The sequence below is a fragment of the Dermochelys coriacea genome, chromosome 5 (assembly GCF_009764565.3).
Source record: "Dermochelys coriacea isolate rDerCor1 chromosome 5, rDerCor1.pri.v4, whole genome shotgun sequence".
Classification (NCBI taxonomy): Eukaryota; Metazoa; Chordata; order Testudines; family Dermochelyidae; genus Dermochelys; species Dermochelys coriacea.
Genome location: NC_050072.1, coordinates 386,246 through 412,420, shown reverse-complemented (window position 1 = coordinate 412,420; position 26,175 = coordinate 386,246). Strand labels below are relative to the sequence as shown.

General features: G+C 55.6%; 1 protein-coding gene across 11 annotated transcripts in view; it reads left to right on the top strand.

Annotated features, from left to right (window-relative positions):
- Positions 1-9,695: 9,695 nt before the first annotated feature.
- Positions 9,696-26,175, top strand: part of TPM2 (tropomyosin 2) — a 30,571-nt gene continuing 14,091 nt past the window's right edge. For 2 of the 11 annotated variants that reach the window (XM_038402502.2, XM_038402511.2), the window contains exons 1-2: positions 9,702-9,951; positions 11,035-11,160. In XM_038402502.2, the coding sequence (XP_038258430.1) occupies positions 9,838-9,951; positions 11,035-11,160 (240 nt within the window). In that variant the 5' untranslated portion in view covers positions 9,702-9,837. Of the gene's footprint in view, positions 9,952-11,034; positions 11,161-14,559; positions 18,778-26,175 lie in introns of those variants that run through there. The other 9 variants (XM_038402510.2, XM_038402507.2, XM_043514655.1 and 6 more) reach the window with 8 other exon arrangements.

Here is a 26,175-nt window from a genome sequence, read left to right as displayed (position 1 = left end):
CCACTCCTCCCAGTTTAGTATCATCCGCAAATTTGCTGAGAGTGCAATCCACACCATCCTCCAGATCATTTATGAAGATATTGAACAAAACGGGCCCCAGGACCGACCCCTGGGGCACTCCACTTGACACCGGCTGCCAACTAGACTTGGAGCCATTGATCACTACCCGTTGAGCCCGACAATCTAGCCAGCTTTCTACCCACCTTATAGTGCATTCATCCAGCCCATACTTCCTTAACTTGCTGACAAGAATGCTGTGGGAGACCGTGTCAAAAGCTTTGCTAAAGTCAAGAAACAATACATCCACTGCTTTCCCTTCATCCACAGAACCAGTAATCTCATCATAAAAGGCGATTAGATTAGTCAGGCATGACCTTCCCTTGGTGAATCCATGCTGACTGTTCCTGATCACTTTCCTCTCCTCTAAGTGCTTCAGGATTGATTCTTTGAGGACCTGCTCCATGATTTTTCCAGGGACTGAGGTGAGGCTGACCGGCCTGTAGTTCCCAGGATCCTCCTTCTTCCCTTTTTTAAAGATGGGCACTACATTAGCCTTTTTCCAGTCATCCGGGACTTCCCCCGTTCGCCACGAGTTTTCAAAGATAATGGCCAAGGGCTCTGCAATCACAGCCGCCAATTCCTTCAGCACTCTCGGATGCAATTCGTCCGGCCCCATGGACTTGTGCACGTCCAGCTTTTGCAGAGCTCTGGAGGAGACAGCTTCCTCCTTTTGCACAGCAATATCCTGGATCATTTCCCTCGCTGTCTGACTGTAAATGTGTGATGTGGTGTGAAGTTTCCCTATTTACCACCCCCTCCTCCTGCCTGCTTGCTCTGAGCACAGTAACCTGTCAGCCCTGAGTCTGCACTGTGCATGGGCCCAGAACTAGCTCAGGCTTCTTTCACTATCACCCCATCTATCATTGTCCTGTACTTCCCCCCCACAACCACCTATGCATCTTGCCTGAAAACGTAGCTCCCCGCTACCTCTGCAGCCCTGGCAGCCAGCCCCCTCACCCCCCGCACGTGTGTAGCAATGAGCTGGGACAGGTGGGGACCCACCACAACAATGGAGTTTACGGATGCTGGTAACTGGGGCTGAGCTGTGATCCGTGCTGAGGAGAGAGAAATGATCCAAAGGGACCTGGCGAGGTGAGAAATGGGGGCAGATTGTTGAGCGACTGCATGCCAGTAAGTCAGCCAGGAAAGCAACATCTCTCTTGCCCATCCCTCTCCGTGTGCCTGAGCAGAGGGATGGCAAATGAGGCAGGAGTCTGCAGCCTGCTATTGCTTTGGAGCTGCTGCTGTAGAGACCGTTGCTGAGAGCTCCCAGCCGTGCAGTTTTGTGATGATTGCCCTGAACGCAGTGTTCGGTTCCAGGCTCCTCCGTATGAGAAGCGTGCGAACACCTGGTGAGGAATTCAGACAGCAAGTAACATGATGCTGGGGCTGGAACCAATCCTGGATTTCCATCTCTGTGCTGCACCCAAAGGTATGCCAGGTGCCTCCCAACACACTGAGCAGGTACGAACTGGCCTTTAGACATAGCCCAAGCGAGGGAGAACACAGCCCAGGTGGGTTTGGGTGGGATGGGCTGCACATTAGACAGTGCAGTGACTGGAGTGTCTTATGTGCTGCTCAGTGGATAATTTAATTCTAATTCCTTCCCCTGTGGCCCTCATGGCAGACGTGATTTTTTAGGAGGCATTGGAAGGCGGTAAGGGCATGCTGGTTTGGGAAGGCACTCCTTGCGCAGGCTGTGGGCAGGAAAATACTGGTAGCTGAGCTAACTGAAGGGATAGGGTTACTCTGTAGCAGAGGGGCAGGGACCTTGGGAAGGGTGAGGCATGGTTGGTACAAGGGGTTGGAAAGAAATTAAATTGAAATAAAAGTGAATAATGAACCTGTAGGCAGAATCTTAGGGCACATTCCTCAGCAGCGACATGTATCAAGCTAAGGAATCATCTTCCGGGGAGGGGTCAGGAGCCCCTTGCTCCCTGAGGGGCAAGGGGGTGGATCCAAGTGGGGCACCCCACAGCATAGGACTGACCAGAGCCCTGGAAAATGGATTGTAGGGAAGACTCCTTCCCTGGCCCTGGAGATGGGCTGGAGGGAACCTGGCAGGGCTTTTCCTGCTCTATGATCACAAACACCAGTTATAGACTTAACCCCGTCACAGCTTCTCTCCCCGCCCACTCTAGCTGCATTTACTGCATCACACCTCACTCCCATCCCCAATGGCTGCACCCTGGCTGTCCTCTTGTAACCCATCCATGCCTGGGGAACCCCCACTCAGCCCGCTCTACCAGCAACTGCTCCAGTGCTGCCATAACCCTTCAGCCCATCATGTCCCGCCCTCCAGCCTCCCGCCCAGCTCCTCTTCTCTTGCCATTGCCCCACCCCCTCCTTGCATGCCCACATGGCCCAAGCGCTTGCTTGTCCTGGCTCACACTGGATGCATTTATGAACTGTTCAGTGTGTGTGATTTTTAGAGGTTCTTGTATCTGGGGGTTTTACATGTGTAGCCTGTTGCATATTATTGATTTTGATCAGAATGCATTCAGGGTGCCTTGGCCCTTGCAGGGTGAGGGAGTGGGGCAGGGTGTTTGGAGTGCAGGAGAGCTGCCAGCCTACTGCAGTTCAACACCGTCCTAGAACGTGGGTGGGTTGGTGAACCACAGCAGCAGCATCTGTATTGCCTTGGGAAGCGTGTCCATAGCAGAATGCAGCCACGGAGCGCTGTGCAGTGAGCCTTGTGGGCCACACTGGCAGGAGGGGAGGTCTCTGAGGGGTGGACTGCAGGAGGAGTACAAGGGCAGATAGTCAGTTCATGGTGTTACCCGCTTTCGGGGTGAGAATTGGAATATGTGCTCTGTTGCTGAGTTCAGGGTTTGCATCCCTCCCTGAAGCAGTGATATGAAGGCAAAGCCTGGCTGCCTTTCAGCTGCTTCACGCTGCACAGGGAGGGTTGACTGCTTGGTTTGTTTTTAAAGGCTTTTTCTGCTGCTTTTTCCCCTTAGGACTCTCCAGAGCAGTGCTGGGCCCAGCCCAGGCTCTGCTAGGTGAGGCGTGGGAGCAAGCATGTTGGGGCATTCATGGGGTGCTCTCACATCTTGCTGGGGGCTGAGGTGCCCTTGCTCCCAACCATTGCAGTTAATAGGTGAAAATAGACCCACCCCCAGCCAGCCACCTCTGCACTGCCTGACGCTCCCCCAATCCCTGCAGCTTCTGCCCTTTGTGATACCATCAGCATAGACTCTGCCAGGTCTAAACGGGGCCCAGCCCCTCATGGAAACAGAGCAACAATGACCCCTGCTGGGCCCCCCCTCTTTCCCCAGGACACAAGCCCGGGTGTTGTTTCTCCTTGGAGAGGGCTGAGGGGTCCCTGGCATGTAGGACCATATGGTGCTGTGGAAGGGGCTGTGCGAGAAGCTCAGCCTAGTGACCTGGGCTGGAGGGAGGCAAGGGGTGTGAAGGAGAGAATGAGAAGCTGGGCTCTGAGATTCAGAGGCTGGGATTCAGGAGGGAGCTAGTGAAGGGTGTGAGAAATGGGCAGCCAGGCTGAAGAGCAGGGCAGGGGGGATGTCCAAGGGGCATGGTCCAGTTCCGCTAGTGAGTTAGAGAAGAACATCACTATGGCAACAGGCCTCATACAAGTTAAAATAAGAACATAAGAACGGCCAGACTGGGTCAGACCAAAGGTCCATCTAGCCCAGTATCCTGTCTGCCAACAGTGGCCAGTGCCAGGTGCCCCAGAGGGAATGAACAGAACAGGTGATCACCAAGTGATCCATCCCCTGTTGCCCATTCCAGTATCTGGCTGTCAGAGCTTTAGGAACACCCAGAGCATGGAATTGCAACCCTGAACATCTTGGCTAATAGTCATTGATGGACCTCCAGGAACTGATCTAGTTCTTTTTTTAACCCGGTTATATTTTTGGCCTTCACAACATCCCCTGACAGTGAGTTCCACAGGTTGACTGTGCATTGTGTGAAAAAGTACTTCCTTTTGTTTGTTTTAAACCTGCTGCCTATTAATTTCACTAGGTGACCTCTGGTTCTTGTGTTATGTGAAGGGGTAAATAACACTTTCTTATTCACTTTCTCCACATCCGTCATTATTTTAAAGACCTCTCTCATATACCCCCTAATTCATCTCTTTTCCAAGCTGAAAAGTCCCAGCCTTTTTAATCTCTCCTCATACGGAAGATGTTCCATACTTTTATTGCCCTTCTCTGTATTTTTCTATTTCTAATATATCTTGTTTGAGATGGGGCAACCAGAACTGCACACAGTATTCAAGGGGTGGATATAACATGGATTTAGCTAGAGGCATGATATTTTCTGTCTTATTATCTATCCCTTTCCAAATAGTTCCTAACATTCTGTTAGATTTTTTGACTGCCACTGCACACTGAGTGGATGTTTTCAGAGAATTGTCCATGATGACTCCAAGATCTCTTTCTTGAGTGGTAACAGCTCATTTAGATCCCATCATTGTCTAGATATTCTTGGGAGCGCTATGATTGCTCAGAGCTCCAGTATGAAACTGGAGAACAGCCTGTTGAGAGTTTTTGGGTTAAGCTGAGAGGCGAGAGCAACAGGGTGATGTCATAGTGGGCGTCTGCTATATAGACCAGGAGGATGAGGTAGATGAGGCTTTTTTTGGACAACTAACAGAAGTTTCCAGATCACAGGCCCTGATTCTCATGGGGGACTTCAATCACCCTGACATCTGCTGGGAGAGCAATGCAGCAGTGCACAGACAATCCAGGAAGTTCTTGGAGAGTGTTGGGGACAAGTTCCTGGTGCAAGTGCTGGAGGAACCAACCTGCTGCTCACAAACAGGGAAGAATTGGTAGGGGAAGTAGAAGTGGGTGGCAACCTGGGCAGCAGTGACCATGAGATGGTTGAGTTCAGGATCCTGACAAAAGAAAGAAAGGAGAGCAGCAGAATACAGACCGAATGCATCCGATGAAGTGAGCTGTAGCTCACGAAAGCTTATGCTCAAATAAATTTGTTAGTCTCTAAGGTGCCACAAGTACTCCTTTTTCTTTTTGCGAATACAGACTAACACGGCTGCTACTCTGAAACCTGTCAGAATACAGACCCTGGACTTCAGAAAAGCAGACTTAGACACCCTTAGGGAACTGATGGGCAGGATCCCCTGGAAGGCTAATATGAGGGAGTGACAAAGTGGGACTGTTCTTAATGTTTTCTCTGAATAGTGTGGGGGTGCCTCAGTTTCCCCTAGGCAGTTCTTAAATATCTAGGTGGTGGGATAAGGGTGTATGATCGTTGCAGAGCCCTAGAGGGCAGGTGTGTGCAGAGATCTGGACACAGAGAATGGCTGACACCCTGTTTCCTGGCAACTGATGGCCTGGACTCCTCCCCTGCAAGGTGAGAGCTAAAGGGTTGGAGAACAAAGGAATCCGGTGATCTCCTGGCCCGGGAAAGGGACAAAGCCCAGAGGAGGAGGGGGCTGGAGAGAGTTTCAGTTTGGGGCTGGCTGGGGATGGGAGTGAAGTGCAGAGAGGGTTGTCTGGCTCACTGCCCCCCAAAATGGACCCGGCTGAGGGGTCCTGTTCTCTGCACCTACAAGCTCTGTTTTAGACCATGTTCCTGTCATCTAATAAACCTTCTGTTTTCCTGGCTGGCAGTCCCGTCTGACTGCGAAGTTAGGGTGCAGGCTTCCCCAGACCCTGCCTGGCGGACTCGCTTTGGGAAGCGCAGAGAGGGGCAGAGGATGCTGAATGCTCCGAAGTCAGACCCAGGAAGGTGGAAGCCATGTGAGCTTTTTGCCCTGCAGACAGTCTGCTCACAGAAAGGAGACTTTCCCAGAGTTCAGACTGGCTTCGTAGGAAGCAGTTCCAGAGCATCACCCGGGGACTTTGTGACAGAGGATTGGAAAGGAGAGCTGGCAGTATTTTAAAGAAGCCTTATTGAGGGTGCAGGAACAAACCATCCCGATGTGCAGAAAGAATAGCAAATATGGCAGGCAACTGGCTTGGCTTAACAGTGAAATCTTCAGTGAGTTTAAACTCAAAAAGGAAGCTTACAAGAAGTGGAAATTTGGACAGATGACTAGGGAGGAGTATAAAAATATTGCTCGAGTATGCAGGGGTGTAATCAGGAAAGCCTGGCTCCAACAATTGGAGTTGCAGCTAGCAAGGAATGTGAAGGGTAACAAGAAGGGTTTCTACAGGTATGTTAGCAAGAAGAAGGTCAGGGAATGTGTTGGACCCTTACTAAATGGAGGAGACAACCTAGTGACAGATGATGTGGAAAAAGCGGAAGTACTCAATGCTTTGTTTGCCTCAGTCTTCACAGACAAAGTCAGCTCCCAAACTGCTGCACTGGGCGGCACAGTATGGGGAAGCAGCCGTGTTAGTCTGTATTCGCAAAAAGAAAAGGAGTACTTGTGGCACCTTAGAGACTAATAAATTTATTTGAGCATTATTGAACAGTATGGGGAGGAGGTGAGCAGCTTTCAGTGGTGAAAGAACAGGTTAAGGACTATTTAGAAAAGCTGGACATGCACAAGTCCATGGGGCCGGATCTAATGCATCCAAGGGTGCTGAGGGAGTTGGCTGATGTGATTGCAGAGCCATTGGCCATTATCTTTGAAAATTCATGGCAATTGGGGGAGGTCCTGGACGATTGGAAAAAGGCAAATATAGTGCCCATATTTAAAAAAGAGAACCTGGGGAACTACAGACCAGTCAGCCTCACTTCAGTCCCTGGCAAAATCATGGAGAAGGTCCTCAAGGAATCCATTTGGAAGCACTTGGAGGAGAGGAAGCTGATCGGGAACAGTCAACATGGATTCACCAAGGGCAAGTCATGCCTGACCAACCTGATTGCCTTCTATGATGAGATAACTGGCTCTGTGGATATGGGGAAAGTGGTGGATGTGATATATCTTGACTTTAGCAAAGCTTTTGATATGGTCTCCCACAGTATTCTTGCCAGCAAGTTAAAAAAGTATGGTTTGGATGAATGGACTATAAGGTGGATAGAAAGTTGGCTAGATTGTCAGGCTTAACGGGAAATGATCAACGGCTTGATGTCTAGTTGGCAGCCGGTATCGAGCAGAGTGCCCCAGGAGTCAGTCTTGGGGCCGGTTTTGTTCAACATCTTTATTAATGATCTGGATGATGGGATGAATTGCAACCTCAGCAAATTCACAGATGACACTAAGCTGGGGAGAGAGGTAGATACACTGGAGGGTAGGGATAGGTCCAGAGTGACCTTGACAAATTGGAGGATTGGGCCAAAAGAAATCTGATGAGGTTCAACAAGGACAAGTGCAGAGTCCCACACTTAGGAAGGAAGAATCCCATGCACCACTACTGGCTGGGGATCGACTGGCTAAGCAGCAGTTCTGCAGAAAATGACCTGGGGATTACAGTGGACGAGAAGCTGGATAGTGTACCCTTGTTGCCAAGAAGGCTAATGGCATATTGGGCTGTATTAGTAGGAGCATTGCCAGCAGATCAAGGGAAGTGATTATTCCCCTCTATTTGGCACTGGTGAGGCCACACCTGGAGTATTGCGTCTAGTTTTAGTCCCCCCACAACAAAAGGGATGTGGAGAAATTGGAGAGAGTCCAGTAGAGGGCAACAGAAATGATTGGGGGGAACGTAAAGTAAAACTATTTCCCCATGTTATTTCTCCCCCCACCCCACCCCCCACTGTTCCTCAGATGTTCTTATTAACTGCTGGAAATGGCCCACCTTGATTATCACTACAAAAGGTTTTCCTTCTTCCCCTCCCCCCCTTCCTGCTGGTAATAGCTCATCTTAAATGATCACTCTCCTTACAGGGTGTATGATAAAACCCATTTTTTCATGTTCTCTGTGTGTGTATATAAATCTCCCCACTGTATTTTCCACCGAATGCATCTGATGAAGTGAGCTGTAGCTCACGAAAGCTTATGCTCAAATAAATTTGCTAGTCTCTAAGGTGCCACAAGTACTCCTTTTCTTTTTTGCATTTACCCTTTGTTTCCTGTCTTTTAACCAGTTATCTATCCATGAGAGAACCTTCCCTCTTATCCCATGACAGCTTATTTTGCTTAAGAGGCTTTGATGAGGGACCTTTTTAAAAAATAAAGGCTTTCTCAAAATCTAAGTACACTATATCCACTGGATCCCCCTTGTCCACATGTTTGTTGACCCCCTCAAAGAATTCTAATTGTTGAGGCATGATTTCCCTTTTCAAAAGCTGTTTTGAAGCTTCCCCAACAAATCATGTTAATCTGTGTGTCTGACAATTCTGTTCTTTACTATAGTTTCAACCGATTTGCCCGGTACTGAGGTTAGGGTTACTGGCCTATAATTGCCAAGATCCTCTCTGGAACCTTTTTTAAAAATTGGCATCTCATTAGCTATTCTCCAATCATAGAATATCAGGGTTGGAAGGGACCTCAGGAGGTCATCTAGTCCAACCCCCTGCTCAAAGCAGGACCAAACCCCAATTTTTGCCCCAAATCCCTAACTGGTCCCCTCAAGGATTGACTTCTCAACCCTAGGTTTAGCAGGCCAATGCTCAAACCACTGAGCTATTCCTCCCCCCAGTCATCTGGTACCAAGGCTGATTTAAATGATAAGGTTGCATACCACAGTTCTTATTTCTGCAATTTCATATTTTAGTTCCTTCAGAACTCTTTGGTGAATCCCATCTGGTCCTGGTGATTTATTACTGTTTAATTTATCGATTTGTTCCAAAACCACCTTGACTGACATCTCAATCTGGGACAGTTCCTCATATTTATCCCCTAAAAGTATGGCTCACATCCTTTGTAATGAAGACTAATCCAAAGAATTCATTTAGCTTCTCCACGACAGCCTTGTCTTCCGTGAGTGCTCCTTTAGGATTTCCATTGTTCAGTGGCCCCAATGATTGTTTGGCAGGCTTCCTGCTTCTGATGTCATTAAAAAAAATTGCTGTTCGTTTTTGTGTCTTTTGCTAGTTGCTCTTCAAATTCTTTATTGCCTGCCTAATTACACTTTTACACTTCACTTGCCAGAGTGATACTCCTTTCCATTCTCCTCAGTAGGATTTGGCTTCCAATTTTTAAAAGATGCCTTTTCCCCTTTAACTGCCTCTTTTACTCTGTTGTTGAGCCACAGTGTCATTTTTTTAAATGTGGGGTATACATTTAATTTGAGCCTCTCTTATGGTGTTTTTTTAAAGTTTCCATGCAGCTTCCAGGCATCATGACTTTTTGATTTCCTTTTGATTTCTGTTTAACTAGCTTCCCCTGTATTTGGGAAATGGAAATCTCTGGGGGTAGCAGAGTCAGTCTCTGGCGATGGCGGTCTCTGGTGTTTGGGGGTCGCTCTGGAGAGTGCAGAGCATTTCAGTGGGATTGGGGAGGTCTCTGGGGAGATCAATGTGATTCAGTGGGGTTGTGGATCTCTGTGGAGTTTGGGGTCTCTCTGGGGAGTACAGTGGGCGTGGGGTCCCTCTGGGGGGTGCAGTGGGGGTGGGGTCCCTTGGGTGAGGGCGCAAGGGGGTGTCTCCGGTTCCGGGTCCCTGGAGGCGCAGCCGGGCCGATCCCTCCCGGGGTGCTGCCGCGGCTCGCCGATCCCGCCCCTCCCCGCGGCTCGGCTCGCGAGCCTGTCCCTAAAAGGTGCTCGGCGGCCGGCGGGGGAGGGTCCGGGTCCCGCGGCTCCTCCCGTCCCCTCCCCAGCTTTTAGGCGCGGCGGCGGCGCCCGGGCCCCAGAGCCCGCTCCGCCCGGCCCTCTCCAGCCCCGCTCGGCCCCGCTCCGCCCGGCCCGCTCCAGCCCCGCTCGGCCCCGCTCCGCCCGGTCTCCGCCCCGCGCCGCAGCCATGGACGCGATCAAGAAGAAGATGCAGATGCTGAAGCTGGACAAGGAGAACGCGATCGACCGCGCCGAGCAGGCGGAGGCGGACAAGAAGCAGGCGGAGGATCGCTGCAAGCAGGTGTGGGGGGTGTCTGGGAGCCCCCTGTCAGCGCCCGCCCCCGAGTCCCCAGGCAGACGCCCCCCAAGTTCCAGGCAGACCGGGGACCCCCCATACTCCCCAAGTCCCTGGGCAGCAACCCCAACGGGGCCCCTCCTAGCACCCTGGCAGTACCGTCCCCAGGTAGCCCCAACACTCCTCTGAGTCCCCAGGCTCCCCAACCCACCCTACACCTGGGCAGCAGCCTCCCTGAGTCCCTAGGTAGCCCCCCCAGCTCCTCCCCCCCAGTCCCTGGGAAGACCCCCCCACACACACCTGGGCAGCCCCCTCCAGTGCCCCCCGAATAGCGCCCCCCTACTTTCCAGGCAGCCCCCAGTCCAGCGCCCCCCCCAGCTTGGATTAACCCTGCCCAGTATCCCCATCCAAAAACAGATTAAGCAGGGTGAGGACCAATACCCTCATCCCTCAGGGCACCTCCCCCTTAAACCCCCATAGATAGGGTGAGGACCAAGGGACCAAGTGGGGGTCACTGCACTGTTGGGGATCACTTCAGGAACCCCCAGTTCCATCCCCTGACCAGGTATCACATTGACCCCTCCTGGAGCTAGACTTGTAGGGGGCCCATTGCAAACAGGCATCCTCCCCCCCCCCCCCCCGCACATCCAGGCATTGGGCACATCCTGCCCCACCCCCCTTGGACACTGCCTGTCTTAGCAGCTCAGGCCCTTGGGATGGAGCCAGAATCTCGGGCTGAGTCTGGGGTTCTCTCCTCCACGCAGCGGGTTCACCAGAAATTTGGGGCAAGAACGTCACTTCCCCACGTCTGTGCCAGGACCGGGGAGAGGCTGCCCTGGGCTCCCCTGGTTCTTGGAAGCCCAAGGAGACATTCCTGGGAGCCACTGTCTCTGGAGACTCTGCCCAGCACTCTCCCACTGGCCTCGGGTTCCAAGAAGCGAGCTCTGTATTGGGGCCAGTCCTGGGGCAGCCACTCTGGGATAACACCCAAGCTCGCCTTGCCCCTTTCCTGTTGTCTAGCATGCTGCCTGGCTCCCGCTGAATCTCTGTCCGGGCCCCTAACCCCCTTGCTTTGATCCCCCTTCCCAGCTGGAGGAGGAGCAGCAGGCCCTGCAGAAGAAGCTGAAGGGGACTGAGGATGAGGTGGATAAATACTCCGAGTCCGTCAAAGAGGCCCAGGAGAAGCTGGAACAGGCGGAGAAGAAGGCAGCAGACGTACGTACCTATTGCCAGCCCCTCTCCCCATGAGACAGGGGAAGCATCTCATGTGGGAGGGGTGGGGGCCCTGTCACTGGGGGATTAAGGGGTGGGAGCCCCATTGGGAAACTTCTCCTGGTGGAAGCAGTCGAAATCCCATCAGTTGGAACACTTACACTAAACTGGACTAAACACTAGAAAATGGACAATAGGGGCCTGATCCCTGGAGTGGGGAGGTACAGCCTGATGGGAGGGATAGGGTGAGGGGGTGCAGTCTGATAAGGGAGGAGGCGAGGGTGGATGCAGTCTGGCGGGTGACAGAGGACCGGGGAGACAGTTTGGGGTGCAGTCTGGCGGGAGATGGAGGGCAGGAGAGACAGTTTGGGGTGCAGTCTGGCGGGCGATGGGGGAGACAGTTTGGGGTGCAGTCTGGTGGGTGACATGGGACCGGGGAGACAGTTTGGGGTGCAGTCTGGTGGGCAATAGGGAGGTAAGGGCACAGTTAGGAGGGGGAAGGGGCAGAGGGGTGCAGTTTGATGGGGAGCAGTGAGCTCTGACCTGTGGGAGGTGAGAAGCTGTTTGGAGTTTGCTAATGGATGGAATGCATTGCTGATAACACTAAATACGCTTGGAGCTCTGCAGGCCTCAGAGCACCTCTGCTGTTTCAGCGGACTGGGCCCACCTCTCTAGTAGTGATACGGCCCTGCCAGGACCGGAGCGGTCACTGCACCAGCCAATATTGACAAGTTTTAGAGTAGCAGCCGTGTTAGTCTGTATTCGCAAAAAGAAAAGGAATGCATCCGATGAAGTGAGCTGTAACTCATGAAAGCTTATGCTCAAATAAATTTGTTAGTCTCTAAGGTGCCACAAGTCCTCCTTTTCTTTTAGCCAATATTGAGTATCTTCAAATCAGCATCAAATTGGTATCTGCGGGACACAGACCAGCTCATCAGCCTCCCATAAAGTTCAGACATCAAGAGAAATTCCAGGGTGCTTGTTAGCCTGTTCTGGGAAAGCTGAGGGGAGCAGGGAGCCAAGGGAAGGGATCAGACACTGCTCGTGTCTCTGCGTCTGAAAGAAACCCAGGGCCGGGGGGGTGGGGATGCTGGAGAGTGGCTGGCTGGAAGGAAGGAGGTTGTAGCTGAGCTTGGGGAAATCCTTTTCCTCCATGAGCACCAGGGGCTGAGGGCTCCATCCCAGGCCCCTCGGAAGGACAGGCCTGGAGCGGTTTTCTCTCTCTCCTGAGACAGCAGCTCCTGCCTCGGGGAAGATGTTGTGTCGGGGCAGGGCACAGTGAGGAACAGCTGTGTGCAGCCCCCGGCTGCTCCAGGGAATGGAATGGGGTGTAGTGACCTGCTGTGCCACCCAGGGTATTTGACACCCTATAAATAAATCCTCCTTTTCATAGCCAGCCCTTCTTTGATGAAAACCACCCATGACAAGTGGAGGAGAAGCTGAAGGGAGCCATCTGGAGCACAGCCAGTGGGGGAAGGGCCAAGCTTTTTAGGATCAAGAGCAAAAATTCAATCCCAGCTGGTCTGTGGAGCTAAATGGGGGAGATGTGTCAAATCTCAGAGGCAGCCACCAAGGACAGGGGAGTCCGGAGAAGGACAAGGCTGTGGGAGTGCGATACGTCCCCTCCCCCACTCCCAGAGGCAACAAAAAGCTCTGGTGGAGTTCAGGCAGAAGGACTCTCCTATCCCACAAACATATTGATAGTCCAGGATCAGGGCCCCACTGTGCGAGGCTCTGAATAAACATGCAGGGAGATGGACCTTGCCTCAAAGAGCTTACAGTCTCAGCGCACAAGTGCCCTGCACCTACTCCTGTCACTCGAACCAGCACTAGCTGGCGGAGTCCGTACAGGCAAGGCACTGGTGCTAGTTTGCCAGGAGGGCTGCAGGGTGGTGGCCTAGTGGCCCTGGTCCCAGCGAGAGCTCCAGGTGTAAAGGTGGCGTGGAGGAGGCTGTTACCTCCTCCCTTTTCTCTGGCTGCTCTGGCTCTGGGATGGTCCGCTCCATTTGGAGCGTGAGCCAAACCCTGCATCAGAGCCCAGCATAACTGGGGGCGAAATCTGCAACAAGGCACTTGAGACAAGGAGAAGCTCCTCTTGGCCTCTACCTCCCTTTAACCTGAGGCAGCTGTTCTGGGGAGGTCCTGGGGTGAGATCCTGGGCCCATTGAAGTCCATGGGAGTTTTGCCATTGATTTCCACAGAGCCAGGAGTTCACCCGGGTGGCTCTTGGCAGAGGCTCCCCTGGGCTTTGAGCAGCTGGAGCCAGGCTGTGCAGCATTAAAGGACTGGAAAACCTGCCTGACGATGAGAGACTCCAGGCGCTTGATCTGCTTAGCTTAAAGGGAAAGTTATGGGGTGACCTGATCCGAGTGTGTAACTAATATTTGATAATGGGCTCGTCCGTCTTTAGCAGACAAAGGTCTAACCTGACCCAAAGTCTGGAAGCTGAAACTAGACAGGTTCAGACTAGAACTAAGGTGCAGATTGCTTACAGTGACAGTCGCTAACCATTGGAACATAGGGTCGGGGCAGCTTCTCCATTCCTGGCAGTTTTTAAATCAAGACGGGATGTCGATCTGCTGTAGTTCAAATGGGAATTAACGCAGGGCAGTTCTCTGGCCTGGGTTCCACAGGGGGCAGACTAGGTGATCACAGGGGACCCTTCTGGCCTGAAACTCTAGGAATCTATTAATCAGTTGTTCTTCTGGCGGAGAAGAGGGAAGGGGCATCCGGAACATGGGTCTGCCTGGGGCCTGGTGCTTGTCTGCATGCTGATTTAGTTAAACCAGTGAAGAAACCTGTGTACAGACACTCTGGTTCCAAAAAGGCTTGTTTCAGTTCGGCTGGTGAAGATTAAGAGCAGTTTTTAAAGTAAGTCTCCACTAAATAAAGCCCTACGACAGCACATCTCAAACCCAGATCTACAGACTCAGCCTGTAGGCACGGCACTAGAAATAGCAGTGTAGCCGTTCCCCCTGAGGCTGGAGCCTGGGTTTTGAGCGCCACCCCCCTCACCGGGTTTCAGAACCCAAACTCTGGGCCGAGCTGTAGCATGAGCCCCGTGAGCCAGAGGCTGTGGCCCAGGGCTCTGAGATTTCCCACTGCAGGGTTTTGGGGGGTTTTCTGTGTAAATGCAGCCTAAGTGCAGCCACCGAGGGGTTAGCACTGCTTTCACTGAAGTGGTGCAAATTTGCATGTAGATTGCCCCGTGATGTGGACTAACGCGGAATGCAAATGTCTGGGGGTCCAACTGAGCTGCAGATGGGTGGCGGTGGAAAGGGGATGGCCCTGGGGGATGTCAGAGGCCTGGGCGGATGTAGAGTTCGCAGTGTAGTTTGCAGCGTGATGTGCAGTACACGCTCCGGGGGGGGGGTCCCTCGTTATGTGGCTCTGATTTGGGACGACCCCTGAAATATTGTGCTCAGTGTTGGCAAGCTGGCGGGCGCTCAGAGAAGAATAACAGGAAGTCTCAAGAGGGGCTGGACAAACCTACCTAGTTTGACAACAGGGCGAGAGGGAGTCCTGCGACCTCTCTCCACATATCTGAGAGATGTGACCCTCCAGGAGGGAGGGGAATTGCTCGGGGACCCGAGGGAGAGACCAGGAGGAATGGGGTCCCATTCAGATAAGGAAAAACAGAAAGAGATGTTGGGGAAAACTTGCCGGGAGTGAGCTGAAGAGTGGAGGCCCTGCGGTGATGGGTGCTAGAGATGGACCGACCCGGCTGGGGACCTGTGTCCCAGCGAGGGGCTGGGATCCCCACTGCTCAGGACTGGCCAGAACCCTGGACAATGAAGTGCAGGGACCAAACCTGCCTGAACAGGATCTCTCTCTGGGAGCCACTGAGGAGCTCTGTTCTGGGGGAGCCCCATTCCAGGGGAGGACCCTGTTCCATGGCTGCTGGAACTTGTTTCCAGGATCTCTCATTGCCTAATCACCAGCGAGTGAATCCAAGGGCAGGACGGTGCTAGGAGCTGGTGGGGCAGGTGCAGCAGGAGCTGGAGGGCACCTGGGAAAGGAGGAGAATAAACCTCCAGGCTGAGAATCTGGAACAGCTCCTCCCTTGGAGCCTGCAGAGCCTGCACCTCCGGAGATGGAAAGCTGCTCTGTTCCTGTGAGTCTAGCAGGGCAAGACAGGAGCACCTGACCCATGCAGGGCTGCTCCCATCTCCCTGGGCCCCAATAGCCAGAGAGGCAGCTGCTCTCTGTAGAAATATCGACAAATACATTAAAATAACTAAACCTCTCTAGTGCTTGTCTGGGGACAACGGAAACGTGCCCCTGGCCCACAGCCTGAGCTGCCAAGCCTGTCTGGAGACGGGAGTGCGGCTTGCTTGCAGATAGGGCTGCGACATGCTAATATAATTGGGTCTGTGCTAATGGGTGTTAATGTGAGCCCCGTCCTGCACACCCCGCTGAGGGGTGTCAGCTTCCAGCATAAATCCAAGTGTGGCAGGCTCAGGGATTCACAGGTCCTTGCAATCCCAACAGTGGGGCACATCAGAGCTTGGTTTAGGGGTGCTGGCTGGGGGGGGCTGACTTCTCCAATCCCAAAAGCGGGGCATGTCAGAGCTCAGTGTATGGGTGCTGGCCATTGGGGGGGGGGTGGTGCCTGGCTTCTCCAGTGCCAGACTCTCCGATCAGGAGGTGCTGTGGGTGCAGGGCAGGAGCACTGATTCATAGATTTTTGTAGGATGACCTCCTGCATAGCATGGGCAAGGGAACCTCACCCAGAGATTCTGGCCGTGGAGAGAATTATTCCTGCCTGCTCTGTAATTAACACTGCGAGCCCAATAACCTGCAGTGGAACTGGCTGTGTGGGAGGCACCCAGCTGCTGCTCCAGTCTCTTCCATTTCCCAGTCCCTGGGGCAGGGGCTGGTCTGGGTGTCCATAAGTGGGCTGTGCCAGGAGCTGCAGTTGCAGGGCTGGTGTGTGTCTCTGGGGCATGCAGGGAGAGTGCCAAGAAAGAAGCTGCTGGATTCCAGGACTGTGATCCTGAAAGTTCCCAGTGAGGCTGTGACAGGATCCGCCCCAGCCCACCTCTTAGTCCAGACTTTGCTCTTATTTGGTGATTCCCTGAGCCAGTGGGAGGGAGCTGGCTGGCGTCCCAGGGTGTGGCTAGAGCAGAGGCCACTTAGCAGAGCAGCAGCTCAAAGAACTGTCTCCCTGAACCTGCCCCACTCCTGACAGCCAGGCCCTGACTCCCTGCCCTGTCCTGCCGCCGGTGTGAAATTGCTATGCCTGCAGCTGGGCTGCTGTGCCTGCAGCTGGGCTCTGAACAGGCCTTGCCTGCACGGCTGAGGACCGGGGTGACTAATGCGTGAGCGAGCCTGCTGTAAAACCAGAGTGGAGCCAAGGCTCTGGGTTGTACCCTGAGGTAAATGAGCTGAGCTCAGTCCCAGGCAGGGGTACAGTGCAGCCAGGACAGCTCACCTGCCTGTTACCCTGCATGGAAAACAGACTTCTCAGCAGTGAAGACATAGGCCCTGCTGGAGTCCCTCAAGCGCTGGCTTGGGTCAGCGGCTGGGCTCAGCTGTTGCATATGGAGCCTAGGAGTCCTTATGCTGGCTATGCTCTTTAAATGCAGGCGTGAAGTGCAGCTGAGCTGCCTGCTGTCTGCCTCTGTTCATTAAGGAGGGATTGAGTGTAATTCCAGGAGGGCTCCCCTTGTAACGGATCAGACCATGTCCCAGAGCATGGGACACCAGGGCATATCCCCTGACACCAGATAGCATCAGTGATGCACTCCAAGACAAGCAGGGATGAAGATAGCAAATGTGTCTGAGCACTGGGGAGTTGTGTGTGCAATTTCTTATATCCTGTGCAGAGTAGAGACCGAGGCTGCAGACATGAAATCAGCAGGTCTATCCAAGGGGCTTGTAGATTCCAGCAATGGGATGGATAGTATCAGGACCCTGGGGCTTGGAGACCCTTTCCCATGGAGATGCGGTCCAAGCACGGGCAGAAGCTCAAGTCGTTCATATCTGGCTGCTGACCCTAAAGGCCCAGCTGTGCTCTAGGAGTCATTGCATGCAGCAAGCTGTCGTGTGGTTCACACCCGCAGGCCCCGTGGTTCCTGCCTGTTGCGGGGTTCTACCCCAGTCGTTACGCAGTGCAGGGATGCTGAAATAGTGCTGGAACCTGGGGCAAATTGGGCTTAAACCTCCCAGACACCCCTCCCTTCCATTGGTGTTTGGAGCAGCCATGCACCTTGGCTCTGGCTCTTGGACTTGATGCATTGCAGCAGGCCAGGATCATCCAAGGGTGCACATCTCCCAGCAAGAAATGAATGCGAAGTGTCTGAGAACCCCCATGGGGTTGCAGTCTCAGCAGCCCCTCTAATGGCTAAGGGCAGAGCCCCTGGTCAGATGGGGAGGCCCTGCAATGATTTCATAGGGCCCAGGAGGACCCTCCAGGCCAGAGATCTCACTTGGTGACTCCTGCATTCAGCCCCTCACTTGTGGGCGAGCTAGAGACCTTTCAGAAAGATACTAGCGATAGCAGCCTGGATGAAGGGAAGGAGGTGTTGCTTCTTCCAGGAGCTCCCTTGATGTGTCTTCCTTCTTCTGCTCCTGGGCCTTCATTCCAGCCCCCCTGCTCAGGCTTTGCTCCTCTCTTATACATCATGGACATACGTTTATGGGAAACTTTGTTCTCGCCCCTTCCCGGCTTCCCCTTCCTGCACCCCCCAGGGCCTCAGTGCTGTGCACAGGACCCACCAGGGGGCAGGAAGGAGCCCTCCCAATTTCCCAGCCCCCTGACTCCATGGAGAGCAGAAGTAGGGTCCAGTAGCCATGCCTGTGGCTACAGCAGTGGCAAATGCAAAAAGGGGCCTCTCTGCTCAGCCCCACCTGAAAGAGACAGAGCAAACCCTACAGCAAAGTCCCTGCTCGGGCACTCCTCTCTGGGCTCTGCAGGCCAAGCTGCTTCCCGGGACACAAAGGCACCCAGAGCAGGCGCTTGTGGGCCCACCCCAGGCAACGCTCCCTGGGCGTGGGGAGGATGAGGGCTGGTTCCCTGGGGGAGGGAGGGGAGCCCTGTAGCTGCAGTGGGAAAAGCAGCTTGGATGCTTGGTGCTGCCTCTTTAAGAGGAGGGAAGTGTGCAAGCTCTGACACTGGGTTTCCTGAGGAGGAAATGCAGCATAGGGGGAGGAGGAGCAGGAAAGGGGATGAAGGCAGGGAGGGGAGAGTTCGCATCCTGAGCTCTTCCTGCTGGAGCGGGAGTGGTAGTCCCACAAAGGGCTGAAGCACAGTGCGTTGGGGAGGCTGCCGCGAAGCTGTCACCGGCAGAGTCAGTGAGCCAGCGAGCTCAGGCTTGAGCACGGAGCTGGCTAGGGACAGCCAGCAGGACCCAGTGGGTTGGAACCAGGCTGCATTGGAGACCGTGCCCTAGGCCACAGACCCTGCCCCAGGCAAGTCGGGGAGGCCTCAGGTCCCCAAGCAGCACCCTCAGGCCTCATTCCTTGGGCGTGGCTGCGGGGTGGACGATGGCTGGGAGCACCTCCATTGATGCGGTGAAGAAGAAGATCCAGAGCCTGCAGCAGGTGGCGGACGAGGCAGAGGAGCGAGCGGAGCATCTGCAGAGGGAGGTGGATGCTGAGAGACAGGCCAGGGAGCGGGTAAGACGGGTCCAGGGCTTGAAGGTCCCAGCCAGCTCCTCCCAATGCCCTTCCTGCCCCGCTCCCCCAGGGGCCTGGGTGCCAGCCTGGGTTTGACGTCCCCTCCACTCCCTGTGGTGTCAGGGCCTGGCAGTCCCAGTCAGCCCCACCCCAAGCCTTGCTGGGCTCACCGGGCACCCTTCTTGCCTGATGCTGGACTCCCCATCCAGGGAGCTTCTCCTTGCACTCACACGCCATCTGGCCCAATCCCAGCATCCCACCACCCGCCTGTCCCCCTGCTCTCCTTGTGTCCCCCAAGTAATACCCCCCCAGCTGGCTCTGTGTGGTGACCCCAGCCCTGGGCACTGCAGTATCTGTGGTGATCAGACCCAGGCTGCCAAGGGTTACCCTGGCTGTGCACTGGGCCCAGGAGCCCCCAGCATGTGTGGATTCAATTCTCTGGGTACCGATGCAAACACGGCCCCCCAGCAGGGATCACACCTGACTCAGGGCTCCGGGGTGGGGGCTGAAGGGTTTCAGAGCCAACCAGAATCTGAGGCAGCATTGGAGGTTTCTCCGTTCATCCCTCACAGGAGGGTGGGGCAGACCAAGAGGAAAAGAAAAGGGCGGCCAGGCGCTCAGATCCACTTACTCCCAACTTCTTCAGCCAGGGCTCTCCTCACCTACTCCAGGCAGAACGAACCAGCCGCCGGGGCAGCCAGCTGTAGGGCCTGAGCTGCAGCAGGGAGAGCTGGGATGGGGGTCTGGTATGCACCCAGTGCGGGGCCGGGGTGTACACAGCTGGGGTTTAGCTGGGGAAGGCAGGGAGCAGACTGGGTCAAGGATGCAGCCAGGGAAAGGTTGGGACTGGGGGGGGAGGGGTCTGGGAAGTAGGTGGGAGATGGGGCCTGGTGCTGTAATTCAGGCCTGGGGGTTACACAGAGTTGGGGTTAGGGGGATATTTCCCATGGGCTGGTCACAGGTGTGTGGTCTAGTAGGTGGATATCCAGTGCCTGTCCCTGTGGTGATGCCAGGGCAGGGCAACAGCCAAGAATGACCCAAGTGCCAGACTCATGGCACTCTGGATGCAGTTGGCTGCCAGGAAAGCCCATCCCTACCCATGTGCCCCCTGCCCTGGCTGTGGCCTGGCTGTGGGTTTAGCAGGCCCTGTGTGGCTCAGTTTCTCTGTCCAGCTATGGCTACGCCCGCATCTCGGACAGTGGTCAGACCCAGCTGGGAAAGTGCCCCCCAGTAGGGATGAAGCCCTTCTTGCACCCTGGGAGCTTCCGGGGTCCCCATCACTGTGGCGTCAGGCCTACCGCTGGCTGCCCCAGCTGACCATCCTGGCAAACAGGGTGCCCATTCTGGCAGATTTGACTCACTGCCTGGGCCTTGCAGCCACGCGCTCACCTCAGTCAGTTGCTGAGCCCCAAGTCCAGAACTGGCCATGCTCTGGGTCTGGAGGTACAGTGGAGTCTCTGCCGGGGAGGGAACCTCTCTTGCTCCACGCTGAGGCTGCAGGCTCTTCTGTCCTGGCCCCGCTGGGATGGTACACAGGATGCAGAACTGTGCCCCCATCAACCCCTCCCTCCGGGCTCACTGTGGCTTCCCCTTGCCCTGGGGCAGAGGAGGTGAGGGGAAGAGCCAGAGGCATTGCTGGTGGGAGTGGGGGATGGATGATTGGCAGTGACGTGGGGTGGGTGCAGGAGCAGTGGTCCAGCTGAAGGAGCTGCCTTCTCCCTTGCTGTGCAGCACCTGTGCAGCCCTGATTAACTCAAGCTGATCCAACCGGGTCTCGGTGTCGACTGGCTGCCAGGGTTAAGGGCAGCCCAAGGGACAGTCCCATTGTGCTCCCCGGCGGAGTCACAGCCAATTACTCGAGCAGGGATTCGAGAGGCCCTGGGAGCTGGCTCATTGCCCTGTGGGGCTGGGGACAGGCAGTGGGCAGTGCTGGGCCGCCTAAGGGGGGCAAGAGGCAGGCAGCTCTGAAAACCTGTGGGGCTGGATCTGGCCTGGGAAGCTATCCTAGAATGCTCGTGTAACTGCCTGACCCGGCCCTGAGTTGGGTGGGAGTGGACCAGCTCCAGCAGCACATGATCCCATCCAGGGCTCTGTGCTTGACCCAGATCAGTTAGGCCTCATCCCCGGGAATGATGTTAGGCTTGGTGACCAGCTCTGTCGCTTCACAGCAATGGACAGATCAGCCGCCCTTGCTGACACTGCTGGTTCTCCCAGCAGCCTGCGGCTCCACCGCCCCCTCGGTGCTGCAGACTCAGCTGTAGGGATGAGCCATGGGGGAAGGGGTAGCTTGGGACTGGGTCTGCTCAGAAAGACCCCCAAGGATCCAAAAGCACTAGCTGGCCTAGGCCCCAGTGATCTCAGAGGCCCCCTCTCTTGCAGGGACTTGCAGGAGGGGTGTCAACCATTCTCGGCATGGCGTCCTTGCCTCTGGGATTCTCATCACTGGAAATATGTGTGTGGCCAAGCCTGGCCACTTCCAGAGCAGGCTGTGAGACGCAGGTGTCCAGGCCTCCACTGGCTGCAAGCGCTCTCCCTAGCCCTGCCCTGTAAGGGTAGTAGCTAAGTGCTATGGTGGGGGTGGGGGTGCGGAAAAGGCGCTCCATTTGTAATGCCGTCCCGGATGCCAGAGCGACAGGTGCCTCAAATACTTTCCATGGTATCCCCACTGCTGGGGAGAGAGAGCTCAGTGGTTTGAGTATGGCCTTCTCAACCCAGGGTTGTGAGTTCAATCCTTGAGGGGGCCATTTAGGGATCGGGCAAAAATTGGGGATTGGTTCTGCTTTGAGCAAGGGGTTGGACTAGATGACCTCCTGAGGTCTCTTCCAACCCTGATATTCTATGATTCAAATACAACTGAGTGCAGGGCTGCCTGCCAGGAGAGGGGTTAGACTCAGACACTCAGAGATGTGGGGACCCAAAGAGGCCATTATGAACATCCGGTTTCACCCCCTTCATAGCACAGGCCAGAGAATGTCACCCAGTGATTGCCACCTCCAGCCCATCTGTTCCAGTGGGGTGGGTCTGGGAGAGAGAACCCAGAACCCACCAAACCCTTACTGTTAAAAACTGCAGCTTAGTTCTAGTCTGAATGTGTCTCGTTTCAGCTTCCAGCCGCTGGCTCTCCCTCTTCCTTTGTCTGTTAGGTGAAGGAGCCCTGTGCTCCCAGACAGCCCTTCCCCGTGTAGGTAGCTGTAGAACATCAGCAAGTCACCTCGTGACTTTCTCTTAGATTGAGCTTCTTCAGTCTCTCGCTGTTGGGCTAGCTTTCCTGACCTTGCATCATCCTTGTAACTTTGTTCTGAACCCTTCCAGTTTGTCAACAAAGTGTGGCCCCTGAAACTGGCCATGGGATCCAGGAATGGTCTCGCTAATGCCACCTCCCTACTCCCTTTGCTAGCCCTTGCTTATACATCCAGGGATTGCCGTAGCCTTTTTCGCCACAGCATCACATGGGGAGCTCATGTTCCCAGAGGAAGTCTGGATAATCAGGAGTCTGGCCTGCTTCAGGCCATACCACAGAGGCCTTCTTCAGGAAAGCTGCTCCTGCCATAAGTAGCATGAGGAGGAGAGGAGAGGAGAAAGCCCTATAGGTGGGTTAGAGAGAGAGCCCTATAGGTGGGTTACGGGTATCTTGGGCAGAGTCCCCTGGGAAGGGGTCCCAGCGGGGAACTTCACATGCAGGACTGGGCCTTGCTGATCAGATCTGACTCTGGGAGAAGTTCAGTGTGGGCAGAGGAGGGCATTCCCTGGCTGGGTGTGGCTGGGCTAGAGGCTGCTTGCCTGGGGCGGCACTAGCAGGCCCAAGTGCTCCTGTTCCTGGCTGTGTTGTTGGGAGCGTGTACCTGAGGCTGGGTGGAGCAGACTGTGCCAGGAACTTCCTAGGCAGGGCGCCCTGCAGGGAGCTTTCCTACTGTTCCTGCAGCCCCAGTCCTGCTCACTCTGGTGCTCACTGGCTGCAGGGGAAGCCGGGCTGCCCTGCCCAGAAACCTGATCTCCAGGAGAGAGCCTGGCAGGTCACTCCAGCGCTGGGCCTGGCTGAGGTCCAGGAGCCAGCGGAAACTCTCAATAGAGCAGTTGCGCTGCGTGGCTTCCTGCCCTGACTCCAGGAGGGAAGGGACCTGGAACCTCGGTGTGGAAGGGCCCAGTCCTGGCTTGCGCATCCCAAGGGCTGAACCTGGCCAGGTGGAGGTGGGGGTGGGGAGGTTGTCTCCTCTGATCTCCCTACTAGTGTGTGCTAAGTCCTGCCCTGTTCCTGGCTTCCTCTGCTCTATGACCATGCTGCAGGGAAACCCTGGCCTGCCGGGGAGTGAGCATGGCCAGAGGGGAAGGGAACCCCAGTCGGGAGAAGGGGGCTCTGCCCACCCCCTGAGTCCCAGTAACCAACATAGGCCAAGTGCATTATTGCAGGCCCTGTGGGGTCAAGTAGCTTTCTGTGGCCTGGCTAACACCTTCTGCTGGTGCTGGGGAGGCCCCACTGGAGTCCCATCACTGCTGTGCCTTGTGCCAGGCAGGGACTGTTCTTTGGGAGCCTTCCCAGCCCTTGTGGCATGATGTGGAGCCAGCGAACCCAGCCCAGACCCCAGCTGGCAACACAGTGCTCCAGTGGGAGAGGGTTGGGGTAGGAGAGCAACCCAATGTGGGCTTCCTGGGGCCTTCTGCCCAAAGCCCCTTCTAAAGCCAAGCCCACCCCCTTTCCCTGCTGCTTTGGTGTCTGGCCAGGGAGGAAGTGGCACTGTGGAGCTACAGCCAGCAAAGGGCAGGTCTGGGTCTGGCTGTAGCTGCGGAGGGGGCAAGGTCTCTGGAGGGTTTGTCCATCCCTGAGGGCAGGGCTGCTGGAACACTTTGCATAGTGTGGGTGCTGTGAGCCATTGGACCAAACTGTAATCCTGTACTGATGGAAACCACTTCAAGCCGGGTGTGCCTCCCCCAGCACCCCTAGTTCCAGCACCCCTGCCTGGTGGTGGGAGTGTTCCTGCGGACATGGGAGGCCAGGGAAGGAGACATAGGGCAGGGTCATGATGGCATGAGGGGTATCCCTAACTCTGCAGGCTCACCCCTGTTCTGTGTGCTCTGCTTTCTGGGTCCTGGTGCACAGATCCCAGCCTCCTGGACAGAGCACTCAGTAGCCAGTGCTGGGGTCACGGTGCCTGGTGGCCTGTTCCCTGTGGGGTGCTGAGTAGGCTGGGGCTGGGCCCTGCTCTCTGCCTGGCCTCAGCACTGAGCCACGCTCTCCTCTCCCCACAGAGTTCAGCGCTTGGGGGCTGCTGCACCCACTGGAGGCATTTCCGGGGCTGAGCTCAGGCTTCTGAGAGTAGGAGCAAGGCGAGAGTTACCAAATGGAAAGAAAAGCTGGTCAGATGCTGGAGAGAGGGAGGGGAGGGGGGAGTGGTATGGAGCTGGGGGAGCTAGCATGGGGCTGGGGAGCTGGCATATGGCATGGGAGGCTGGTGCGGGGCTGGGGAGCTAACATGGGGCCGGCAGGGGTCTGTCTCCCGGTCCATGCTCTAGCTCCCGCTGCAGGAGTGTGCCTGCACTCCCCACACCCCCTGCCAAGAGCTCTCTCTGGCCTCTCTTCCCCCCACACTGCCCATGCTCTCATCCCACTCCCCGCCCCACCCAACCCCAGTCTCCTCTGCCCTGGCTCGCCTACCCCCCTTCCCTTCACCCCAGGGAATCCAGCCTGTGGGGAAGGGGTGGTGCTTGGAGCCTGGGAACATGCTGGTTTGTGGCCTTCGGGGCTCCTTGCAGCCTGGCCTTGGCTGTGGGCCAGCCCCATGGAGGCGCTTTGCCGGATTCCTCCCCTGGGGACTGTAAATCAGGGAGGGCTCAGGCCTGGCCCAGCTCTGCTCCCCTCCAGCCCCCCCCACCCCGGCTGAGGAGCCCAGCCAATCTCTGGCCAGAGGTGGCAGAGAGTGACCGGGGCCTCAAGGGCATCCGTAGGCCCCCCAGCCTCGAGGTCCCCTCCCCAGCCTGGCCAGTGCGGCCTCTGGCAGCCGGGGTGGGGGAGGGGACCCCGCACGGGCAGCCTCGCTGGCTTCAGTAAACAGGAAACCCACAAGTTGTTCCAATCTCCTTTTTGGGAGCGAATCTGTGCCGGGCATTCCTGCTCCTTTACTCACCGCTCTGCAAACCCAAACGCTGCCCCGCGCCACCCTGCCGGGAAAGAGTGCCACCTCCCTCGCCGGGCCGGTGGGGGGCCAGCCAGGACTGACCGAGCTGGGCTCTGGCTCGCAGGGGAGTGTGAGGGGCTCCAGGGCTGTGTCTGCCCTGCAGCAGGGAGCCAGCCTCTGAGCCCGGGACAGTCGTGCGCTGGTGGGGCCTGAGGTCGTGCACTATACAAGCAGTGTGGAGACTGCGGCCCCCTGAGCTCAGAGCCAGTGTCGGCCGGGCCTGAGGGCCCTGCTCGCACAAGTCTGTCTGCCCAGGCTGGCATGCTCGCACGCCAAAGTGACTGGGCTTTGGCTTGGGGTGGGGGTATGTGTCTGTCTGTCCATCCATCCATCCGTCTATCCGTTTCTTAGGACTGGGCTGGATTCTGGGAGCACAGGCACTGACTCAGGGGGTGTTCTGGGGCTGGAGCACCCATGGAAAAAAATAGAGGGTGCTCAGCACCCGCCAGCCCCAGCTGTTCAGTGCCGCCAGCGCCAATCAGCGGTTTGGCAGCACCTCTGATGAGCTAATCAGGAGCGCTGCCAAACAGCTGTTTGATGGCTGGGGGAGAGGCTTGGGGGAGGGCGGAGAGCAGTGAGCAGCAGATGGGTGGGGCCTCGGGATGGAGCAGGGGCAGGAAGAGGCGAAGTGAGGATGGGGCCTTGGGGCAGAGCAGGGATGGAGAGTGCCCCCCCCCGCACCCGGGAAAACTAGAAGTCAGCGCCTATGTCTGGGAGGACAGTGCAGGGTCCATGGGGGGGGGTTCCTTGGGACTGAGCTGGGCTCTGGGGAGAGGTGCAGGATTCACTGGACTCAGGCGCTGGCTAGATTGTGTGGTCCAAAACCCAGATGAGATGTTAGGAATACAGAATAGGATGGAGAGTAAGATGAGAATTTTGAATGGCTTTATGTAAATCAATGGTTTGGCCTCCCCTGGGCACCCTGTCTCAGAAAGGATATTGCAGAATTAGAGGGGTTCAGAGAAGGGCGATGAGAATAATCAGGGGCCTGGAAAAGCTCCTGTGCGGGGAGAGTGAATTGATCAAGATTGTTACCTTAGAGAGACAAATAAGAGGGGGACATGACAAAAGCATCTAAAACAATCAATGGTCTAGAGCAGGGGTTCTCAAACTGGGGGGCGTAACCCCTCAGGGGTTCACGAGGTTATTATGTGGGGGTCACGAGCTGTCAGCATCCACCCCCAAACCCTGCCTCGCCTCCATCATTTATAATAATGTTAAATATTAA